This window comes from Lissotriton helveticus, chromosome 8 (genome assembly GCF_964261635.1).
Source record: "Lissotriton helveticus chromosome 8, aLisHel1.1, whole genome shotgun sequence".
Taxonomy (NCBI): domain Eukaryota; kingdom Metazoa; phylum Chordata; class Amphibia; order Caudata; family Salamandridae; genus Lissotriton; species Lissotriton helveticus.
In genome coordinates this window covers 724,051,202-724,069,586 of record NC_136069.1, presented here as the reverse complement: position 1 = coordinate 724,069,586, position 18,385 = coordinate 724,051,202, and the positions used below count along the sequence as shown (strand labels likewise).

Below are 18,385 nucleotides of genomic sequence, written 5' to 3'. Positions count from 1 at the left end.
ACAGTTTGAAGACCTCTGCCTTAAACCTAGCCTTACTGGATGTTTTTGTTATCAATCTACATGTCTCATTTCACTGTTCTTAATTACTTTCTCCTCACAATTATATTCCCCCACTGGCTTGACACTGAATTATGCTTTCTACATAACCTCCTTTCTCAACACTTTTCTAGCAGCATTCTTTGTTCCCTTGGGGGCCGCTCTAAAGGTCGAGAATGTCCTGAAACGATTTTAAGATTTTTTTTTTCTTTAACCTTAATTAAAAAAGTATTTTTCTGTATACTAAACTTTGTGGGGTCTTTTACGTTAATATGTGTTAACTGTACTTCTATGTGAGTTATCACAGGCCCATCTCACACATCTTTGCCGTAGGCTTGTATGACAGAGGCACGCATGACTAAACCACGTGTGCCTCTACAACACTGCCCGAACAACAAATGCATCTTAGCAACTCATTCCTTTAGCATGCATGCCTTTACCACGCATTCCTTTACCACGCATACATGCATTCCTTTACCACGTATGCCTTTAACATACAATTTCGTGGTAAGGGCATGACTGGTAAAGGGATATGTGTGGTAAAGAATACTCCCAAGCTCCTCTGCCCTGAACCCTAAAAACAACCCTACCCCCCCCCCGAGCCCTAAAAAAATACCGACCCCCCTACAGACCCAAAAACAACCCGACCCCCCCAACCTTAAAACCAATCCCCACCCCCCAGCCTTAAAATCAATTCTGCCCCTGAGCCCTGGCAATAATCCCGCCCCCCTTGAGCCCTAGAAACAACCCGAGCTCTAAAAACCACCCTGACAACCCCTGAGCCCTAAAAACATCCCTCCCCCCTCAAGCCCTAAAAACGACCCCACCACTAAAAACTATCCCTCCACTTTTCTAAGACCCGGCACTAGCCCCACTTACCAGACCATGTCCTCTCCCGATCCTTCCTTTTCCTGTGCCCATCCATCCGCGCATCTAGATCGCACACTGCCTTAACAAGGCATATGTTTGGTTAAGTCATATGTGTGTGGTTAAGGCAAGCATGGTTCCGCTTGAGGGGAAACTGCACGTGTGGCTCAGCCCACGTTGAAAATGCCATTTCCCTTCCCGTAAAGTATGTCCTCGCTTCCCGGGCCAAGCTCCCAAAGGCTGAGCCAAGGGATACCTCTCTGGAAAACCAGTGCAGACTAGATTGTACGATATATCCCTGGCTCCTCACTTTCACAATGTACTTGGAGAGACAAGTCCTTTTGACTAAAAGGGCTGGACCTGCCGAAGGTGTCACTCATAGCGTGATTAGCAGGGGTATCCCTGTACCTACCGCGTTTATGTTTGGCAAGTTTCCTTGGTAAACAAAGAAACTGCAACAGTTTTCTATCACCTCAAAGAATTCAAAGAGAAAAGTACTGGGGCACCCTAGAAAAAAAATGCACTAATATTCTTTGTCCTTGAAAATAATTCTGTGCTTTCAAGCAATAAATATCCTTCTATTGCCACATTCCCCTGCTCTGACTTGTTTATTGTGGATCCTTTGCTCTTGTAGACAAATGATTACTGAGATGAATGTGTGCATAGATAAAGCCTCCAGCAGAGTTGACACGTCTTGCGCTTTCTCGGTCTCTTGATAGCTCCATAAATACCCCCTTCTTGTTTCTTGTCACATATCTCTTATATTCTAAGTCAGCAGGGGAGTGAATGGCCCTTTTTATTCATTTTTTTCTGAACAGTGCACTATCTGATAAGAAATACATCCCACTGAAATCCATGCAGTATGCAGCTCTTTGTTTAGTGAACTCGGTGCAGGAAGCACTATTAGTATACAATTGTTTTTGCATTGATAGATTAATTGATTCTACCTCACCTGTTTGAGACTGTTACTTAGGAACACGTTAAAGCACTGCTCCCAGGAGGAGTCGGTTCTGTACTGATTTGCATAAGACGAGCCTTTGTCTAGAGTTGCCCAGTGGGTGAAAACGATGGAACAGAATGCTACCCGAGTTACTGCCTGTACATAGACTGTTTGCAAGCATTCCTCCCATTATCTCATGTGTGTTTGTTCTTCAGACTGACCCTTGTTTGGATGCGGAAGTACAGTGAGGCATCAGAGGCAGCTTTATTTTTTATTTTTAATAAGAGTCAGGGCCACATTAAGATGGCGGTCGGATGAGCATCCGATCACAATCGTTTTGGGCATGAGACCGTCTGGCAAGGAGTTGGCGGTACCAACAGCCCAATTACGATACAACCGCTGTGCATGCGGTTGTAAAATGCGCCTGCCCGAGGCCACCCGGTGGCCATCAGGAGGGCGGGCCCTTAGTCGCGGAGGGCCGCCCCGCCCCTAGCCAGCAAGGGTCAGCCACCCCCCCTTCAGGGCCGAGTCGCCTGGTGGGGGTGGGCGGGCCAGTGACGCACGTCCGGGGGGCGGCAGGCAGGAAGAGGGTATATCTCCCCCTCGGCCCACCTCGGTGGTCTCTTTGCCGCCCCGGACGTCGCGTGAACACTTCTGGACACTCTTTCCCTCCCTACCGCTTACCCAAGAGTGTCAGCTAAGGGGGGGGGCTCTTGAGGGAGTTTTAATGTGTTTCCTTTTTCGTTGCAGGCGGAGTTACAGGGCAATCCGGGACCAGAGAGGTGCAACACTGTACTTCAGCGGGCACATAGGGGTGCCAGAGCCTAACCTAGAAACCTCATGGGAGGTCTAGGAATCCGAGTCGGCGCCCCAGTAGTCCTTCGGGCGGTTGTGGGCCTGTGCAACCGGGGGTTGCTTAGATACGCCCCGCAAGGGGCGTGAGTAGTATTACCGTAATGGTCAGCAGCTGGGTGGTTTGCCACGGCGCTGATTGGCTCAGCAGGCGGGCAGGTGGCGAGAATGCGGCCTGCCCTTGGATTGCCCGTAAGATAACCCACCGTGAATTACATAATGTTGTATGTAAAATAAACCTGCAGCAAATTTTCCCAATCTTAACAATTGTCTTTGTGTTATTTGCGGGTTGATGGTTATGTTGGGGGCGGGGGGTTCCTGTGGCCCTGAAGTGACTATGCTTTTTACTATTGCCGCTTGTGCAGAGGCCCAGGAAAAGGGCTGCTGCACAAGCCGCAATAGTAAAAAGCATTTTGAAATCATCCATGCACCGTGTACCAGGCACTATGTGGTGCCGGTCACACAGTACATGGATGTTTCAGGGGCACCACATGTGCTCCCCTAGCCACATAGCTCAGGCCTACAGGATATGGGGGCCATGTTAGGGGCACCCAAAGTCCCTTTCCATCAGCCTTTTCATTGCCGTGGGACCGCCATGAAAAGGCTGTGTGCAACTGATATCCGAATCCCTACTGCTGTGCCTCCGCAGGCACCCCCACTATTGTAGGGATTAGGCTCTGACTGCTGCCCAGATGGGCACCTTAAGCCTGTTGGAGGCGGCTATCTTTTTCCCTTGCCCAAATCGCTCCGACCGCCAGTATTGTAATCCGGTGGTCAGACCCATAACCTGGATATTGGGCGGACTGCCACTGACGGCCTGTCGGTTGCAGTCCACCCTAAATCGTAATCAGACCTTAAGTGTGAAAGGCAAAGGCAGCATGGCGGGAGTCTACAGGAGGCGTTACTGGAAAAATAGACTTGCCTATCTAGTGAGGAGTTGACACTGGCTGTGTGACCAATCCAGCAGCCTCGCTGCAAAGCAGAAACTTACAGACAAAAATGCATTGCACTGGCTGTGGATTTTAACCAAAAGGAACTGCACATACATGTTTAAAGTATGAGCATATAAGACCAGAATTGTTCTTTCATTCAAACCCTTAGTATCTCACAAAGGGAAAATCAGCATTAAAGGATATCACAAGAACAGTGTGCTGTTCGTTAACACTGCTTTGATAACAAACTATGCAAACCACACCTTTGTGTGACTAACTCATAGCCATGGCTGAGAGGCGCCTCTGGATATTAAGGATAAGTCAAGGAGGCTGCGTTCGGGACAACTTGATGTTTGTTATGGTAGGAAGCATTAATATTGAGATACAGTGAGTTGCAATAATCCAATTGCGAGTTGACGAGTGTGATGATGACTGATTGGCGCAGTTCCACTGGGATATTATGGTAGATCTTTCTCAGGGTCCTGACGATTAGGAAACTGGTGCTAGTAATGTGACTGTCCTGAGTATCACAGCTCAAGGCATTGTCGAATAAGACACCAAGGTTTTTAACTGATTTGACCAGAGTGGGAAAAGGGACACAAACCTACAGCTACCAGACGTTGGACCAAGGAAGACTCTTGATTGCCAAACACCAATACCTCCTGTGTAGCATTTAGTTTTAGGGCATTGTCTTTCAGCAAACTACTCATGCCAGACATTCAATGATTGCACTTCTCAGCTACAGAAGTCAGGTTGTTGCAAATAGACACAATGATCTGGTTATCTTCTGTGTACGACAGCACTTGGAGCCCAAACGAGCGCATCAATTCAGCAAGCGGAGCAACGTACACATTAAAAAGAGTCGGACTCGGGGACGAGCCTTGTGGCAACCGAAAAGAAAGGTTTAAGGCTTCCACCTTGAAATCCCCCACTGCTGACAATTCGCACTCTGTTGGTAAGGAAAGAGCAGAGGATCTTTAGTGTAGACCCCCAAAACCTATATGCTACAGATGTTGGATCATATGTACCAGCGAGATGGTGTCGAATTCTTCAGACAAATAGAGCATCTCCAAAATGTCTGCCCTACCCTGATCAACCTAGTGATGGATGCTGTCTGCAGCCTCAATAAGAACAGACTTTGTACTGTGGTCACTCCTGAAATCATTTTGCGAGGAGTCAAGGATGTCATGGGACGGAATATAAAACGCATTAACCATACTTCAGTATCTCTGACAATAAGGTGGAAGGCTTAAGATATTAAATGTGAGGATAGGACCCTGGGGATCCCCACACTTCATCTCTGGAGGAGTAATTCCCTAACCTCCTTACCTACTTGAAGGTGTTTAGAAAGAAAGAAAGTAAACTGACCAAGGACAAAACCTTTGCAGCCAGAGTGATGTTCCAATGTGTATATTGGGCCTCTGTGATCCATTGTATCAAAGGCTGCCAGTAGGTCCAAAGGAATGAGTAGACAGAATGCCCACCATTGAGATGCAATGAATACAATCCAGCGCTTTTCATATAGATATATCTATACTGTGTCCTGGGTGAAATCTGGAGTGTAAAGGCTGAGAGTAGTGTTGCTTTTTTTTCAAAGTAGTTAATTGGTTGGCTGCACAACATTCCATTGCTTTCCTCGCATGTATTCCCTGCTAACTCAATGTAACAGCATAAATATTTGTGTTGATATGTTGTACACAGGCTATGAATTGAATCGCTTTTAGATGATACTCTTAGATGTTGCTGAATGTCTTTTGTATACAGGCTAGCCTGTGAAACTTCTCAGTACTGTTACTGTCGAAGATAAGCTTTCACCGCTTTCCTCAACGGTCTTATCAGTCCGTACAAATGTTTTTTGAATGTGAAAGAGGGGAAGGCTTGCACGGTAAAGAAACTTCATTAACCTTCCGACTATTATGCCACAAAACATATGACTGGAGACCACAAGGAATCCGCAGACATTGAACGGATGCTACAAGCAATCCTCGTGAGTTACATGTGTTATAGCACCAGTGACCACCTTTTTTACTACCTGGGTCCCAGATAGAAACAAGGTGCAAAGTGTCCATCCACTCTATGCCACGCAAAGACATGCAAGTCGAGAGAAGTCACAGCAAGTGCCCATTCATGTAAACTTCTGACCAATGGCCCAAGATGTACTTTGATACTGACCAGAGGCGACACCAGTACATTCCGTCAGTCCCGGGAGTCATCCAATGGACGGTCTTGGCAGTAAGAGTACCTGTCATCTTCATCTTGTAAGTCCCTGCTTGACCTTTGTCTTCATTAGAGTGTAGCGCTGCAGATGTGCAAAATCAGTGTCAATACTTCATAATATGGCATAAATTAATTTCACAAACAGAACTTAGCAGAGTGCATTTGCAATTAAGTAAACTAACTTCCATTAGGTTTGGGTGGAAGTCAAAATCTCAAACTCTAAAATGACCTTAAGGAATGGATCGGGGCCTTAAGGGCCTGCTGCTGGATTGCCTGGCTGGCCAAGGCTAGTTAAGACCAGCGAGCTCACACATCACCGTCTTAAGACCCTAGTGGAGGAGAAGGCGTTCCAAATGTCAGCTGAATCTGCTAATCGTGGATGCGGGTGACCTCCCCTAGACAACTATTGGCCACATGCCATGATCTGTCCAGTGTTGCGGCCTTGGACGACCATTATTTTCCACTTTGCCGGGCAGTGCAAATACAGCAAGAGTATTCCACATGATTAGCTGCTCTTTGTGCTGAATGCTCTCGTGGGGTTGGGCTTCCCTTGCAAGTGCATACTGCATTTTTTTTTTGCACCTTCATGGAGAAAATGTGGGCTTCGTTTGCTGCCTGCCTGTGAGGATTCCTCGCTTCCCACTCATATTTCTATAAATGTGGATGCATTGCCACGCCGCTGATGGCCCGTGCGTCACCAGAAACCCTCAGAAGGTGTGAGATCTTACACACCACACCCAAGATGCGCCTTCGCGTGTTTGGTAGGAGGTGTGTGCTAACGTGAACTCGAAAATCATTCCACCGTGTTCCCTTTCGCGTGACATTGTCACACGCCAAGGATTAAACAAAGTCATTTTCCTGCCGATGAAAACTTCCCAGCCGTGCCCTCCGCAGAGGCCGCCGAAAGAGGGAGAGTAGATTGTAGTGTCAATCCCGCGCTCCCCTGTGTCTGGCTGTCAGCAAGCCATTATCGGTGCAGGCTGAGCTTGCATCTAATGCGTTTCCATAGCAGCCGCGGTACTGAGAGCACCGCGTTTACTCTCTTTCCCTCTCTTTAAGGCTCTGAAGCGTACGCCAAAGCATCAAGCCGCGTATTTAGGCCAAGAAAGAGCATTTCTTGCCAGCCCTTAGATGGTGCAAGGCATGCTGGGAGCGCAACGTCTTGCGGCTGCCGAAGATGCTCTGTGGCGGCTGGCAGCAGCGTCTGTCCCTCCAGGCGCTGGCGTGAGAATCGCATAGGAGGCTCAGCCCACACTGCCTTTCCCGCCAGCATCTCATGTAAGTTTCTGGTGCATGCTGACCTGAGGCCGTGGGGGGAATTGTAAGGTACAGCATCGGACCCCGTCCCCTCTCTTATTTTCTCGCACCTGATTTTTTATTTTTTATTTGAACGAGCTTTCCCCAGGGCACCTGGAAGAGATTGATTTTGCTTTCGTTTTGGGCGGCCATGCATTCCAAATTACACCTCGCGAAGATGGTTCGAGGGAGGATGTTTGGACTGATGCTGGGGGAGGCGCGCCGCGAGAGGAGCGAGGGCTGCTGCTGATGTCGCCCTGCACACATCTGGAATGGGTTGCACGACCAGCGTGGTCCTCTTCAAAGGCATCCGGACCGTGTTCGAGAGGAACTGTGCCCACATCTGCAAGCAGCAGGGCGACAGCAATGCCCTGGAGTACACGGCGCACGGTCTGGCGAAGGAGGACTCGGCTCTGATCCACTCTGCGCTGGTAAATGCGTCTTGTTTTCGGTACACTAGGTGTGACATGCCGTGGGGGTGTCCGTAGAAGTGCAGATAGTCAATTGCAATATCATAATCAAACATTAACATGTTTCTTGCACATCTTATTGAGTGCTTTACAGATGGATATTTAAATGATGTTAAATCCTAGATTTTTCGTAATCTCTGAAATGTTAAATTTACTGTAACCTTGAAAATACCTTGACAAGGAGAAATTGCTCGATATAAGCTATTCAGCATCATAGTGCAGAGCCTACATAATAGCTGGCTCATTTCCCCCTGATGTGACGCCTGTAAATGTCGATAGAGAGTGCTTTAACTCCAGGAGACATTGATCTTGGTGTATAAACTGGATGTCAAACAGTGGAGAGGAATGAGGCAGAGATGCTTCAAATAAACCCTTAAGTGCTCTTCTCCGTGTTTTCCGATTGCACTACCTTTTTGTTCGCCTTTATGCTTATTTTTTGTCTGTCTTGGTTCAGCTGTTCAGGAACATGCCTTTATGATTGGTAGTGTGCTCCAGGTTTCTAAGGAGTGGTCTATCCTGACTCTTGGCGACCCCACTGGTCTGTCTGCTTTCCTTGCTGTGCGCTTCAGGCTTTATTCTTCCTGGTGAACAGAGAGAAGGACTGACTGTTCATGGATGCAAGGTGGTGATTTCAACACAAGAGCCTCCTCCTTACAAAACTGCCCGATATTCATGTTGCTATTTCCAAATCATATGCATAATCTTTTTCAAGTCCCTCGAGGAGGGTTAGTCATGTTCTCCTGTCTCTAGCTTCCAGTGTGTTGGGTTAACCTCGTCGTTTCTTGCCTATCAGAAGAGGACAGTCAAGCCAGCACTTAGCCACTCCTGGATAGTTCGGGAAGAAGGCTGGACTCTTTCCTGTTCATCCAGGATCACCAGCTGCACTAATGCCTGGATGGATCCGGTTGTGTTCACATTAGAGGCCAACAAAATCCTTGCTTAATTTATCAGTGTTTAATAAAGGTCGCGGCTAGGTAGCGTTAGGTACATATGAAAGGCATTACTTTCTGTATTGTGTGTAATCTGGTGTTTGTCACAAAAATAACCAACCTTTTTTAAAGGGTGATATTTAGACTGTTGCAAATGGTGGCCAGTTGTTTCTTATTTTATTTGACATCTATGCTGCCCTAGCAATGTGGACTACAGTGTACACTTTGATTTCAAATGATTGCCTGAAACTGTTAGCAATGCAACTAACTATAACTTGCAGTGATTTTATATAAAAATCACCTAATTCTTATGCGACATGTTTTGGCCTTCATTTTTTTGAGATACAGTACTTTGTTTTAAGCATACGTTGATGTCATTTGTTGCCGTGATAAATCATTCCAGTCCTCTTTTATGTCGACAACACACTATTGCCTGCCTTTCGGTCTCTAATTAGGCTGATATCTTTGCTATAGTTCTGCTTTATATTTGTGGTCATGAAATATTGGATATTCTAAAGCTCCATCGTCTCAAAATTGAAAATGTTTTCTTGGCTTCAAATATATAATTTTTGAAATCATACTGGGCACTGTGAATCCCTGTTCCTTTTAGATTTCCATTTGTTGCATTAGAAAATAAACCAAAAACGTACAGTTCACAATTGATTTTGGTTTCATGGCTGAGAAGCATGTTACCGAAATGGCTGCATCCTTGTAGTAGCAGATCGCTTCTCTGCATCCCTTCCGCCCCATCCCATTTTACCTTTCATTCCAGATCGAGGTGGGTTTGTCTGACACTACTTGGCAAAGGTTCAACCCTCCCTTCGACTCAAGATAGGGGCCTTTTTATATCTTGGGATTGCTCATCCCATCGGTTTTAGTGACCGGCTTTCATTTTTCAAAGAATAACCATATATTTGTGCTGCAGCAAAGAAATAATCCTCCTGATCATCTTACCTGAACTACTGGAATATTTATTGGGTTTTGCTCTGTGCCAAGGATTATTTCTAAAATGAGGCTTTAAAATCAGTTGTTTGCCCCCCACTTCTTGGAGGAATGCACTTCATTCCTGTTACCTACTTGCGATCGTCCGACATGATGGTCAGACACCATTGCACACTTAGTGTATTATGTGAATAGTAGTGAAACGATTTCAAGGCTGCTTTTAGTTCCCTTAGGGCCTTTTCTAAGCAGGAGAGAAAACAGCATGTAATCTAATAATTAAATTTTTGATGATTACTGTCCTTTGACCATCCCATAATGTAATGTCTTCTGTGGAACTCCTATGTGATGTAGAGAGACCTGTTCCTTATGTGATTTAGTAAATCTTAACTCTGCATTTCCACCCTACCCCCCAAAAATAGGCATTCATATTTAAGTACTTTGTTTTTAGGAGATGGTTTGGCCCTAAATCGTGGCAAGGAATTAATGAGCCCAGTAATATAAGCGAGAATGGAGGACCAGAGCAAACAAAGTTAAAACGTGATTCCGGAGAAAATTTTACAACGCAAAGTTTGCCCAAACAAATTTCTTGTAACCAGAACATACCGGCAAAATTGGTTACAATCATAAACGGAAAGCAAGAACAAGTATCAGATCGAAAGTCGAACAATGTAAATCACGCATATGTGTCACAGTTTTGGAAAACGAGCGCTGTTGCGCGCTAGCCGATATGGAGTCCAAGTTCCCTCAAAAGGAGCAGTATAAATCACATCAAAATCTTAGCTCAACAATTTTAACAAAATTGGAGAAAACGAATCGGGAACAGGAAACCCACTTCACAAAATCCAATCTTTGTGATTTGGCAAGCCCACACAAGATCAAAGTAGGCTTTGTACAAGGGTCTAAAGAACCCCCTTATCACTTTGACTCCCTCCAACATAAAATTATATTTGCCCCAGAATACCCAACAAAGGGTCCACAGGACATCCTAAATCGAGGAAACCTGCTAAAACGGTTCATGCTATACCAGCATTAAGCGAGATAACATCGCAGGATATACTGGCGGTCGAATTCCAAAAAAATCATTACCAGCCAGACACCGAAGACACTGTGACAATATGGGCCACAAAAGCTAACGTAGATAAGAATTTTTCCACAAAACATCTATTTGAGTCATGGGGTGTATCGATCACCCAACACATACGCTCAGGATACCCCTATCCTTTACAAACCAACAATTCCAAAGTAAAAATGGGCAATGGGAAAAGAGGAGCCCCCTACTCTTGTCTACTAGGCGCACGTGCCTCCTCACCACAACCTTCAGGTATAAGGGATAAGGTTTACCAAAACGGAATGGAGCAAACAACAAGACTGCGCAGCCGGGAACGAATGGATTGGTCCTGGGTCCCCATGGCCCTGGGCAAAAAAGGCAACCTAACCCGGAGCAAAATATTTTCCCGACAACTGGCATGAGGAAGGACAAACATAGTGCCAGCGAGCCAACGCGCCTCGTAATTTGCTCATGGAACGTTCATGGGTTCCAAGAAATGGAGAGAGACCATGACACACTTTCCTTTTTTCAGCAACAAGACGTAATCCTGATACAAGAATCGTGGAAACAAACTCCGACCGTAATATCCGGATTCAAGGACTACCACATTTGGGCAGAAAGAACCTCTAAATTCGGACACCCGCGGGGGGGTCTGTCAACCTATATTTCCCAAAAATACAACTGGGAAGCGGAAATACTGGATGTGGGGTTAAATTGGGTTCAAGTGACCAAAATTTCTGACTCATCGATAGTTGGGAATGAAAAGTGGAATATGCTAATCATTAACGTCTACATCCATCCAGACAGGAAGCAACATGAAGAAAAGCACGCTAGTCTAGTCTCTCTGATAAAATTGTTGCAAAGAATACACTTCGGATGCCAGCTGTTCATCGCAGGGGACTTCAACTGCAATCTAACGCGGAAGAAGGGGGCAAAGGGAAACACGCCTTTGACTAGTGGCGGCCCAAGATTAGTAACCAAGTTAAGAGAACTCGGTCTGACGATCTTGAACGGAAACACAAGGGGGGATAGGCCGTCAAGTATTACATACCCAAGTGGAAGGACTACCTCTATAATCGATTTCACCTTCGTAAGTGAAGAGCTCATCCCAGGCATTGAGACATTCCAAATTACTCAAAGGCCAGAAAGTGACCATTTCCCCCAACTAACTACCTTGAATACAGGGCCCACTTTGGCACCGAACACGCCCAGCCTACTACATCACGCCTCAAAATATAATCTAAAGAAACTAAAATGGCGAGGCGAAGGGATGGAAAATATCCAGTCTGCTGCAAAAATACGATTAGTCAACCTGGGGACCCTAAAAAAAAGAAGATCTGGTAAGAAACTGGGAGCAACTGACATCTGATTTACTTCATAAGTTTCCAACAACGTCTGTGAAACAGAGTAAGCGTACCCTCAAGAAGGATCCCTGGTTCAATATGGAATTAAGAACAAAAAAAAGAAGGGTCGCGAAAGAGGTCTGAGCGTTAGCCCGAGAAAAAAAACTGGGGCGTAAGATAAATAAAGTAAACTTGATCGCAGCCAGAAACTCCTATAGAAAATCATTGAATGCAGCAAAGTCCGCATACAAGGAAAGGTTGTGGCTTAATCTTCTAAGTGCAGGGAAACAGTCTAACAGTCGGGACTTTTGGGGCATTATAAATGAGTTAACCAAAGGATCAAAACTCCAACAGGAAGCAGGTGTGGGAGCCAGTGCCTGGATCGGGCATATACAAACCTTGTATGGTACATCAGTCGCATGCCCGATGAACGAGTTAAGGACAACAAACACAAACGAGGAAGCTCTGAGCAGATTAAACAAATCAGATATCAAAGGCCCAGAGACGGAAGAGATGTTAAAAGAAGAGCTTACGCATCCGGATCTAATAAATAGAGGCGATTTATGTAAAATAATATCAGGATTAAAAGCTGAAGGCGCGGCTGGCCCAAATGGGCTGCCAAACGCCTTTTTCAAATATGATCCGGCCTTTTGGGCTGACAGCCTAGCACCGCTTTTTAACCATATCTATAAAGAAGATCAGATCCCGCCATCTTGGAAGGGCAGTGTCATCCACCCAATTTTCAAGCACGGTGATCATCGTAAACCAACAAATTACAGGTTAATATCGCTAATAGACGTGGAGGCAAAGCTCTACGCCTCCTGCATCCTATTAAACCTCCAAGACTGGATCACAGAAACAAATATAATCCCCCGGATGCAAACAGGCTTCAGACAGAAAATGGGAACAATTACAAACCTGACCAGCCTGTCATTGCCAATGGACAAGGCGGCAGAGAAGGGAGCTCGGCTGTATGCATGTTTTGTTGACATTAAATCAGCATTCGACCGGATCAATAGACAGCGACTATGGGAAAAATTAAAGACCTGGGATGTGCCGATCAATCTATTAAAGGCAATAAAAGCACTATATCAAAGCACTTGGGTAAGAGTGAAACTGGACAATGGAGCCCATACAACCAGGAGCATACCAACGCACCAACGCCTAAAACAGGGCTGTGTTTTAGCGCCCACACTCTTTAACCTCTTTCTTTCCGACCTCGCAAACGCGTTGGAGACGGACGAAGTTCATCCACCTTCGCTGTCAAAACAACGTATTCCTTGTTTGCAATATGCAGATGATATAGTGTTGCTAAGTAAAACGCCCATAGGATTACAAAGAGCTCTTAACAAACTAGTGACATACCTGAATAAGGAAGGGCTGGACCTAAACAAAGAAAAAACTAAAGTGGTCCGCCTAGTAGACCCTAAAAAACTAAGATACACATGGACGGCAAACGGGGAAAAAGTAGAAGAACAAGGGTCTTACAAATACTTAGGAATCATAATATCTCAGGGAGCAAAACAATCTGAGCACAAAACAGCATTACGTGCAAAAGCTCAAAACCTAATTTTTGCTTATCGCTTACTAAAAGCAAAAATGGATTGTCCAAACTACAAGCATCTGCTGGAAGTTATGTCAGCCCAAGTCTTGCCAACCCTGTCCTATGGTCTGGTCACCTGGTGTGGCAAGGAAGTAGACGTACTCAACGACCTACAAACTAAAATCTTTAAGGCGGTTTTTAATCTCCCTAAAAGCGCCTCAGCTTCGCAAGTAAGACTTGAATTTGGTCTGCAAAACCAGAAATATAGGAGCATGAGCGGCTTCGTAAAACTGTGTTACAAACTTAGAGCTGCAGATTCAGATTCAATGGACTGGTTAAACTGGGAAGAAATAAAAAAACGAGGGGAGGCCGGAATACCGTGTACTTGGGGAAAGTACCTGAAATTCTGCGTAAAGGAGTTGGAGTTGGAAGCAGCATGGGAAACCGGGCTGGACAAAGCAGGTTTCAGTAGGCTGGCCAATATATCAGCAAAAAAGAAATCTTTTCAAGAAGATAAAGGTATATTGAAAAAACGGCGACATGGCTGGTCTATTATAAACTCCTTCACAGCAGGAAAACCACTACCTTACTTATCCTCCCATTTTAACAAAAATTTAAAAAGCGCTTTTATGGACTACAGGATGGGCATGCACATTTCAAAGGACTTATTACCTTCCTGGAAAGTAACCCACCAGACTGAACATTGCCGACTATGTGGGTATAAATCTGAATCATTGGCCCACTTTCTGTGCGTCTGTCCGGCACTGCTAGAACAGAGACAAAGATTTCTGAAACACATCTTCATTAAACTAAATGTTCGCTCCTGCAGACAAGCCGTAATATGTTGGTTGGGAGCGAGTTCCATCATTATGGTGTGCAGAGGAACAAAATTTATGGCTGAGGTCAAAAAAACAGCTGAGTTATGTCGAACAGGGGGAAGGTCAATGGGTGGGTTACTCGGCCTCAAAAAGCCAGGGTTCGTAATAGTCGTTTGTACCCCCATATTAACTGGAGAACTGTAGACAGGGGGAGGACCCCAGGAAGAAAAATAAATTAAAAAATGTTATCTTTACTTCGTAATTAGCGAGGAAAAACAACGTTAGAAAAATGAATTAAATGGTATTTTTATATATTTTTTTATTTTATTATGTGTAATTGTAATAATTTTAATTAATTATGCAATAAATCCTTTGACTTGACTTGACTTGTTTGACCGTTTTCTAGAAAAGCCAGTATTCTGACTCTGCAGCGACTGTTTGATGTTGTCTAGTGGTTACTTTTGTCCTTAGAAGGAAGGTAATGAGTTAAAATTGCTAGAAGTAGACAGTGTTGACTTCTTACTTTCTTTCATTAGTGTCTGCCATTGGTAAACCAAAAGCAAGAGGGTCGTTTATGACCATTCATATTTTGCGTGTCAACATGTTTTTTGCCTGTGGGATACTCTACACAGGTCAGTGGCAATTGTTCTGGAACGAAGGTCTCTTTCTGCCACCACCCATTTGACTTCCTGACTGATGGGGTGTCTGAGTCAAGAGGTTGGGTCTAGGGAGAGGGATAGGGATCCACCATATCGGCAAGAGATTTTAGTACCAGCCTTGTGTATCCATAAAATGTGTTTTTTATGGTATAAGTAAGTTAGTCATATTACTTTTCTCCCACTAAAAACTTATTTATCACTCGTAGAAGAGGGAAGAAGGGAGATGTTTTTACCATAGTACATTGGCACTTTAACTTTGATATTTGTATCCACATATTTGCCTTTATTTTGGAGACATCGGCTGTGTTGGACCAAGAGACTAAAAGGCAAATTGAAAAGATGGCCAAGTAGAAGGTGGAGCCGGAGTTTGGTTGTGTTCTTGAATACTGAACTGCAGTACGTCTCACTCTGGTATTTCAAGTCTTACCTAAAGTGATACACAAGAATATGAGCCAGCTTTTCTCAAAGTTAAAGCCCTAGTTGTTTAATAGTTGTGTCAGTAGAGCTATGCCCCTCTCTCAATTTTACATTTTATTGATCCATTGGAAAAAAACAAGGACGTGTCTTGCTCCTTAGAAAAAGAGATAATATTAAGTTGTGCTTTTGTGGCTTTTAGACATTTTATATGGAGAAATTGGTATTGGCAGCTAAAGGCTATTTATTCCCTATATATATGTGCAATTCACTTTAGTTATTGCATTCTGTGGGAGAACTATGAATAGTTGATTTTGAGAATCTCAAACTGTCTTAATTGTTTTCGTATTTCCTTTAGCTCCAAGAACTTAGTACCAGTGGGAGTCATTTACCAGAATCTCTGTTTTCCTCATTTTAGTCCAAATAAATTTTAGATCCCGGGAGAACCATGCATTGTGATTTTTTTTCTTTACTGTAGATAAAGGCGTTCCAAGGAGCAAACTTTTCAATCAGTATGTGTGTCACTGTACCCATTTGATTAATAGCCCTATCTTCGGGTGTTTATATTCCTCTCTTCTTGGGACACGCTTTATATACAGATGTTAGTGTAACATTTATCTACCCTTTTGCAGACAAAACAACAGCATTAAGTGTGATGTCAAAGTTAGGAATAGTATGAAGTCATACGGGCCCTAATTTTGAGGTATGGGAGATTTAATGAATGAATCCATGCTGAGATGTATTAATTGTGCGTAGACTATTGTATAATATTGTATGATTTGTTGTCTTTATTAAGTTCTTTTTAGACCAAATAAAGTTTTATGATGATGACACAGATGTTTTTTGAACAATTAATAACCCTTTCGAAGACAGAGCCACAGAATGTAGTGTCCAGCAAATGTAGGAATAATATGAAGTCAGTTTGTGTTTCGTTAGTGTTTTTTTATATTCTCGATTAATGTTGGGTGGACATGAGCCGATGTGAAGCACAGTTTCTGTGATTTTTCGCTTTGTATTTATTCGTTTTTATTAGTGCAGGTACCCCTACAATGAACTTCATTTTCTCAAAACACACCCTGGGTGTAATATACTCTCTTGTATCCTTTCTGATTGTTACAGCAGGGCCGCTTGTTAAATACTTGCATTCAGCTGCCTTTTCCTTCTGTTTTGGGGGCCTCCTATGAGGATAGAATCTTTGAGAAGGATCTTACCCTGAAGAAAGATCTTATCTCGAAAAAAGAAGTTTCATCTTAATTCTAAGGTTGGGCTGGCGCCTGGAAGTTCCATTCAGAGGTTAAAATGACCAAGAACCAGGATTTGACCTGTAGTGAGGAGCCATGTGGTTAGGAGTTCTGGGGGAAGTGGGGGAATGCTTTGTCAGCCCCTAGTGGGCATATTCATTTCCAGGATTCCTATTCAGAATACCTGGATATCAGATGTTCTTACAAGGCATGGAACGTAGTAGCTGTAACACTTTTTGAACTGCCGTGGAGTAAGGCACTTTCACTGTACGGCTGGTACTCTTAAATTTGTGGCTCTATGTTCTTCAACGTTACATGAATATTTTGTGGCATTTTCCTTCATCCATTTCACACATCGAATAATGGAAGCTCTTTTCGTAGACTAGGCAGAACCTTCTTTGGCTTCCCGCTCGTTCTTTGGCCCCCATTCCTCCAGGTCTGATAACCATGTAGGTTTAGTAGAAACAAAAAACACGTTCTCCTTAATTTGCTCCACTGTGACCTTGTTAGAATCTGCAAATAGCAGACCTATATTCAAGGAGTTGTTTTCCGATCTCTGATAGAAATGAATTTACAGAGGTGCCACAAACAAGCGTCAATGCAGAAAATATTAATAGAAATATATTCTTTTCCAATTTCCTTGTAGTCACAGAATCACAAAGTATGGTTAGTTTATAAAAGGGAATAAATATAGCTCTTAACTAGTCCACGTCTCTTGGGTAGCCAGCCCGGCATGGAAAGATGACTTTTTGAGGCCAGTTGTGACTCCGCATGCACTAAATTTTTAAACTGGCATTCTCTAGCGACATTTACACTGTCGGCACATATATCAATTATTTTTAGTTTCATCATTTTGCATAAAAAGTAACCATCTGTCATATACTCCGAACAGAGAAAAGGTAGTAGGTAGCAAATGCCCTGCTCCGACTGCCACCTGCAATGATCTGGCTATATGTCCAGGTAAGCCAGTGGCATCAATTTTGGGTTGACGTAAGAAGATATTTTAGTATTTTTGCTGCCTTATCAGCAGTGGGAATTTTAAGGTGAAAAATACATATGTTTCAGTTTTATTCCTAACTTTCACAAGCATATAACTTATCAAAAAGGCTGCTTTTAATATTATTTTCAGACAGATGCATGCAAATTGTAACAGCTTTGAACACCGATGCAGAAAAGGTTGTTCACAAGCATAGGAAAGAGAGTAGGTGGTAGAATACTGTCGGTTCATTCAGGTTAACCAAAGAAGCTGAATGCCTGCACAATATTTTGTCCTTTGATTGCCCAATGTCCACGAAAGTCGAATATTTGCTCTTGTGGCTTTAAATTTGCTGCAAATATTCTACTTTCTGTCCATTCAAAAATAATTTAAAGAGTACTCCTGGGAAGCTGCCTCTACTTCAGCTTCCCGAACTCGCATGTGTAAACATTTACTCACTCGGAAATGTAGCAAATGTAGTTCAAAAGGCATAAAGGTAAAATGTCATGGCATTTGTGCTTGCCTATTTGCTTCCTATATGTCAGTGTGTAGAATGTTAAATTGCCCTTGGGGAGAAAAACCTTTGCTGTCCAACACCCAACAACTTTGCTGATGTTCCTTTCCCTAAAACAAATGATGGACGGAATGCTGAATATATCTTACATTCACCCCGGTCAAGAGATCTGGGTTAAATCCGTTGTTCTTTTGCTCACCATGCCCCCCAGTTTAGACCCAGCCATATGCAAATCAGTCTTGACCCTGTGCCTCATGAGAACAGTCCAGACCGACCTGCCAAGCGGTCCCACCAACCATATGGATGCCTCTACGCCACTGCAACACCACCAGGTAACTGCGGTTCCCT

General features: G+C 43.9%; 1 protein-coding gene across 5 annotated transcripts in view; it reads left to right on the top strand.

Moving 5' to 3' along the window:
* The window catches only part of DOCK9 (dedicator of cytokinesis 9), a 1,161,971-nt gene that overhangs the window by 137,971 nt on the left and 1,005,615 nt on the right, over positions 1-18,385 (top strand). For 3 of the 5 annotated variants that reach the window (XM_078657523.1, XM_078657522.1, XM_078657519.1), the window contains exon 1: positions 7,398-7,571. The exons of the other annotated variants lie outside the window; for them this stretch is intronic. In XM_078657523.1, the coding sequence (XP_078513649.1) occupies positions 7,413-7,571 (159 nt within the window). In that variant the 5' untranslated portion in view covers positions 7,398-7,412. Of the gene's footprint in view, positions 1-7,397; positions 7,572-18,385 lie in introns of those variants that run through there. 5 annotated transcript variants of the gene reach the window in all.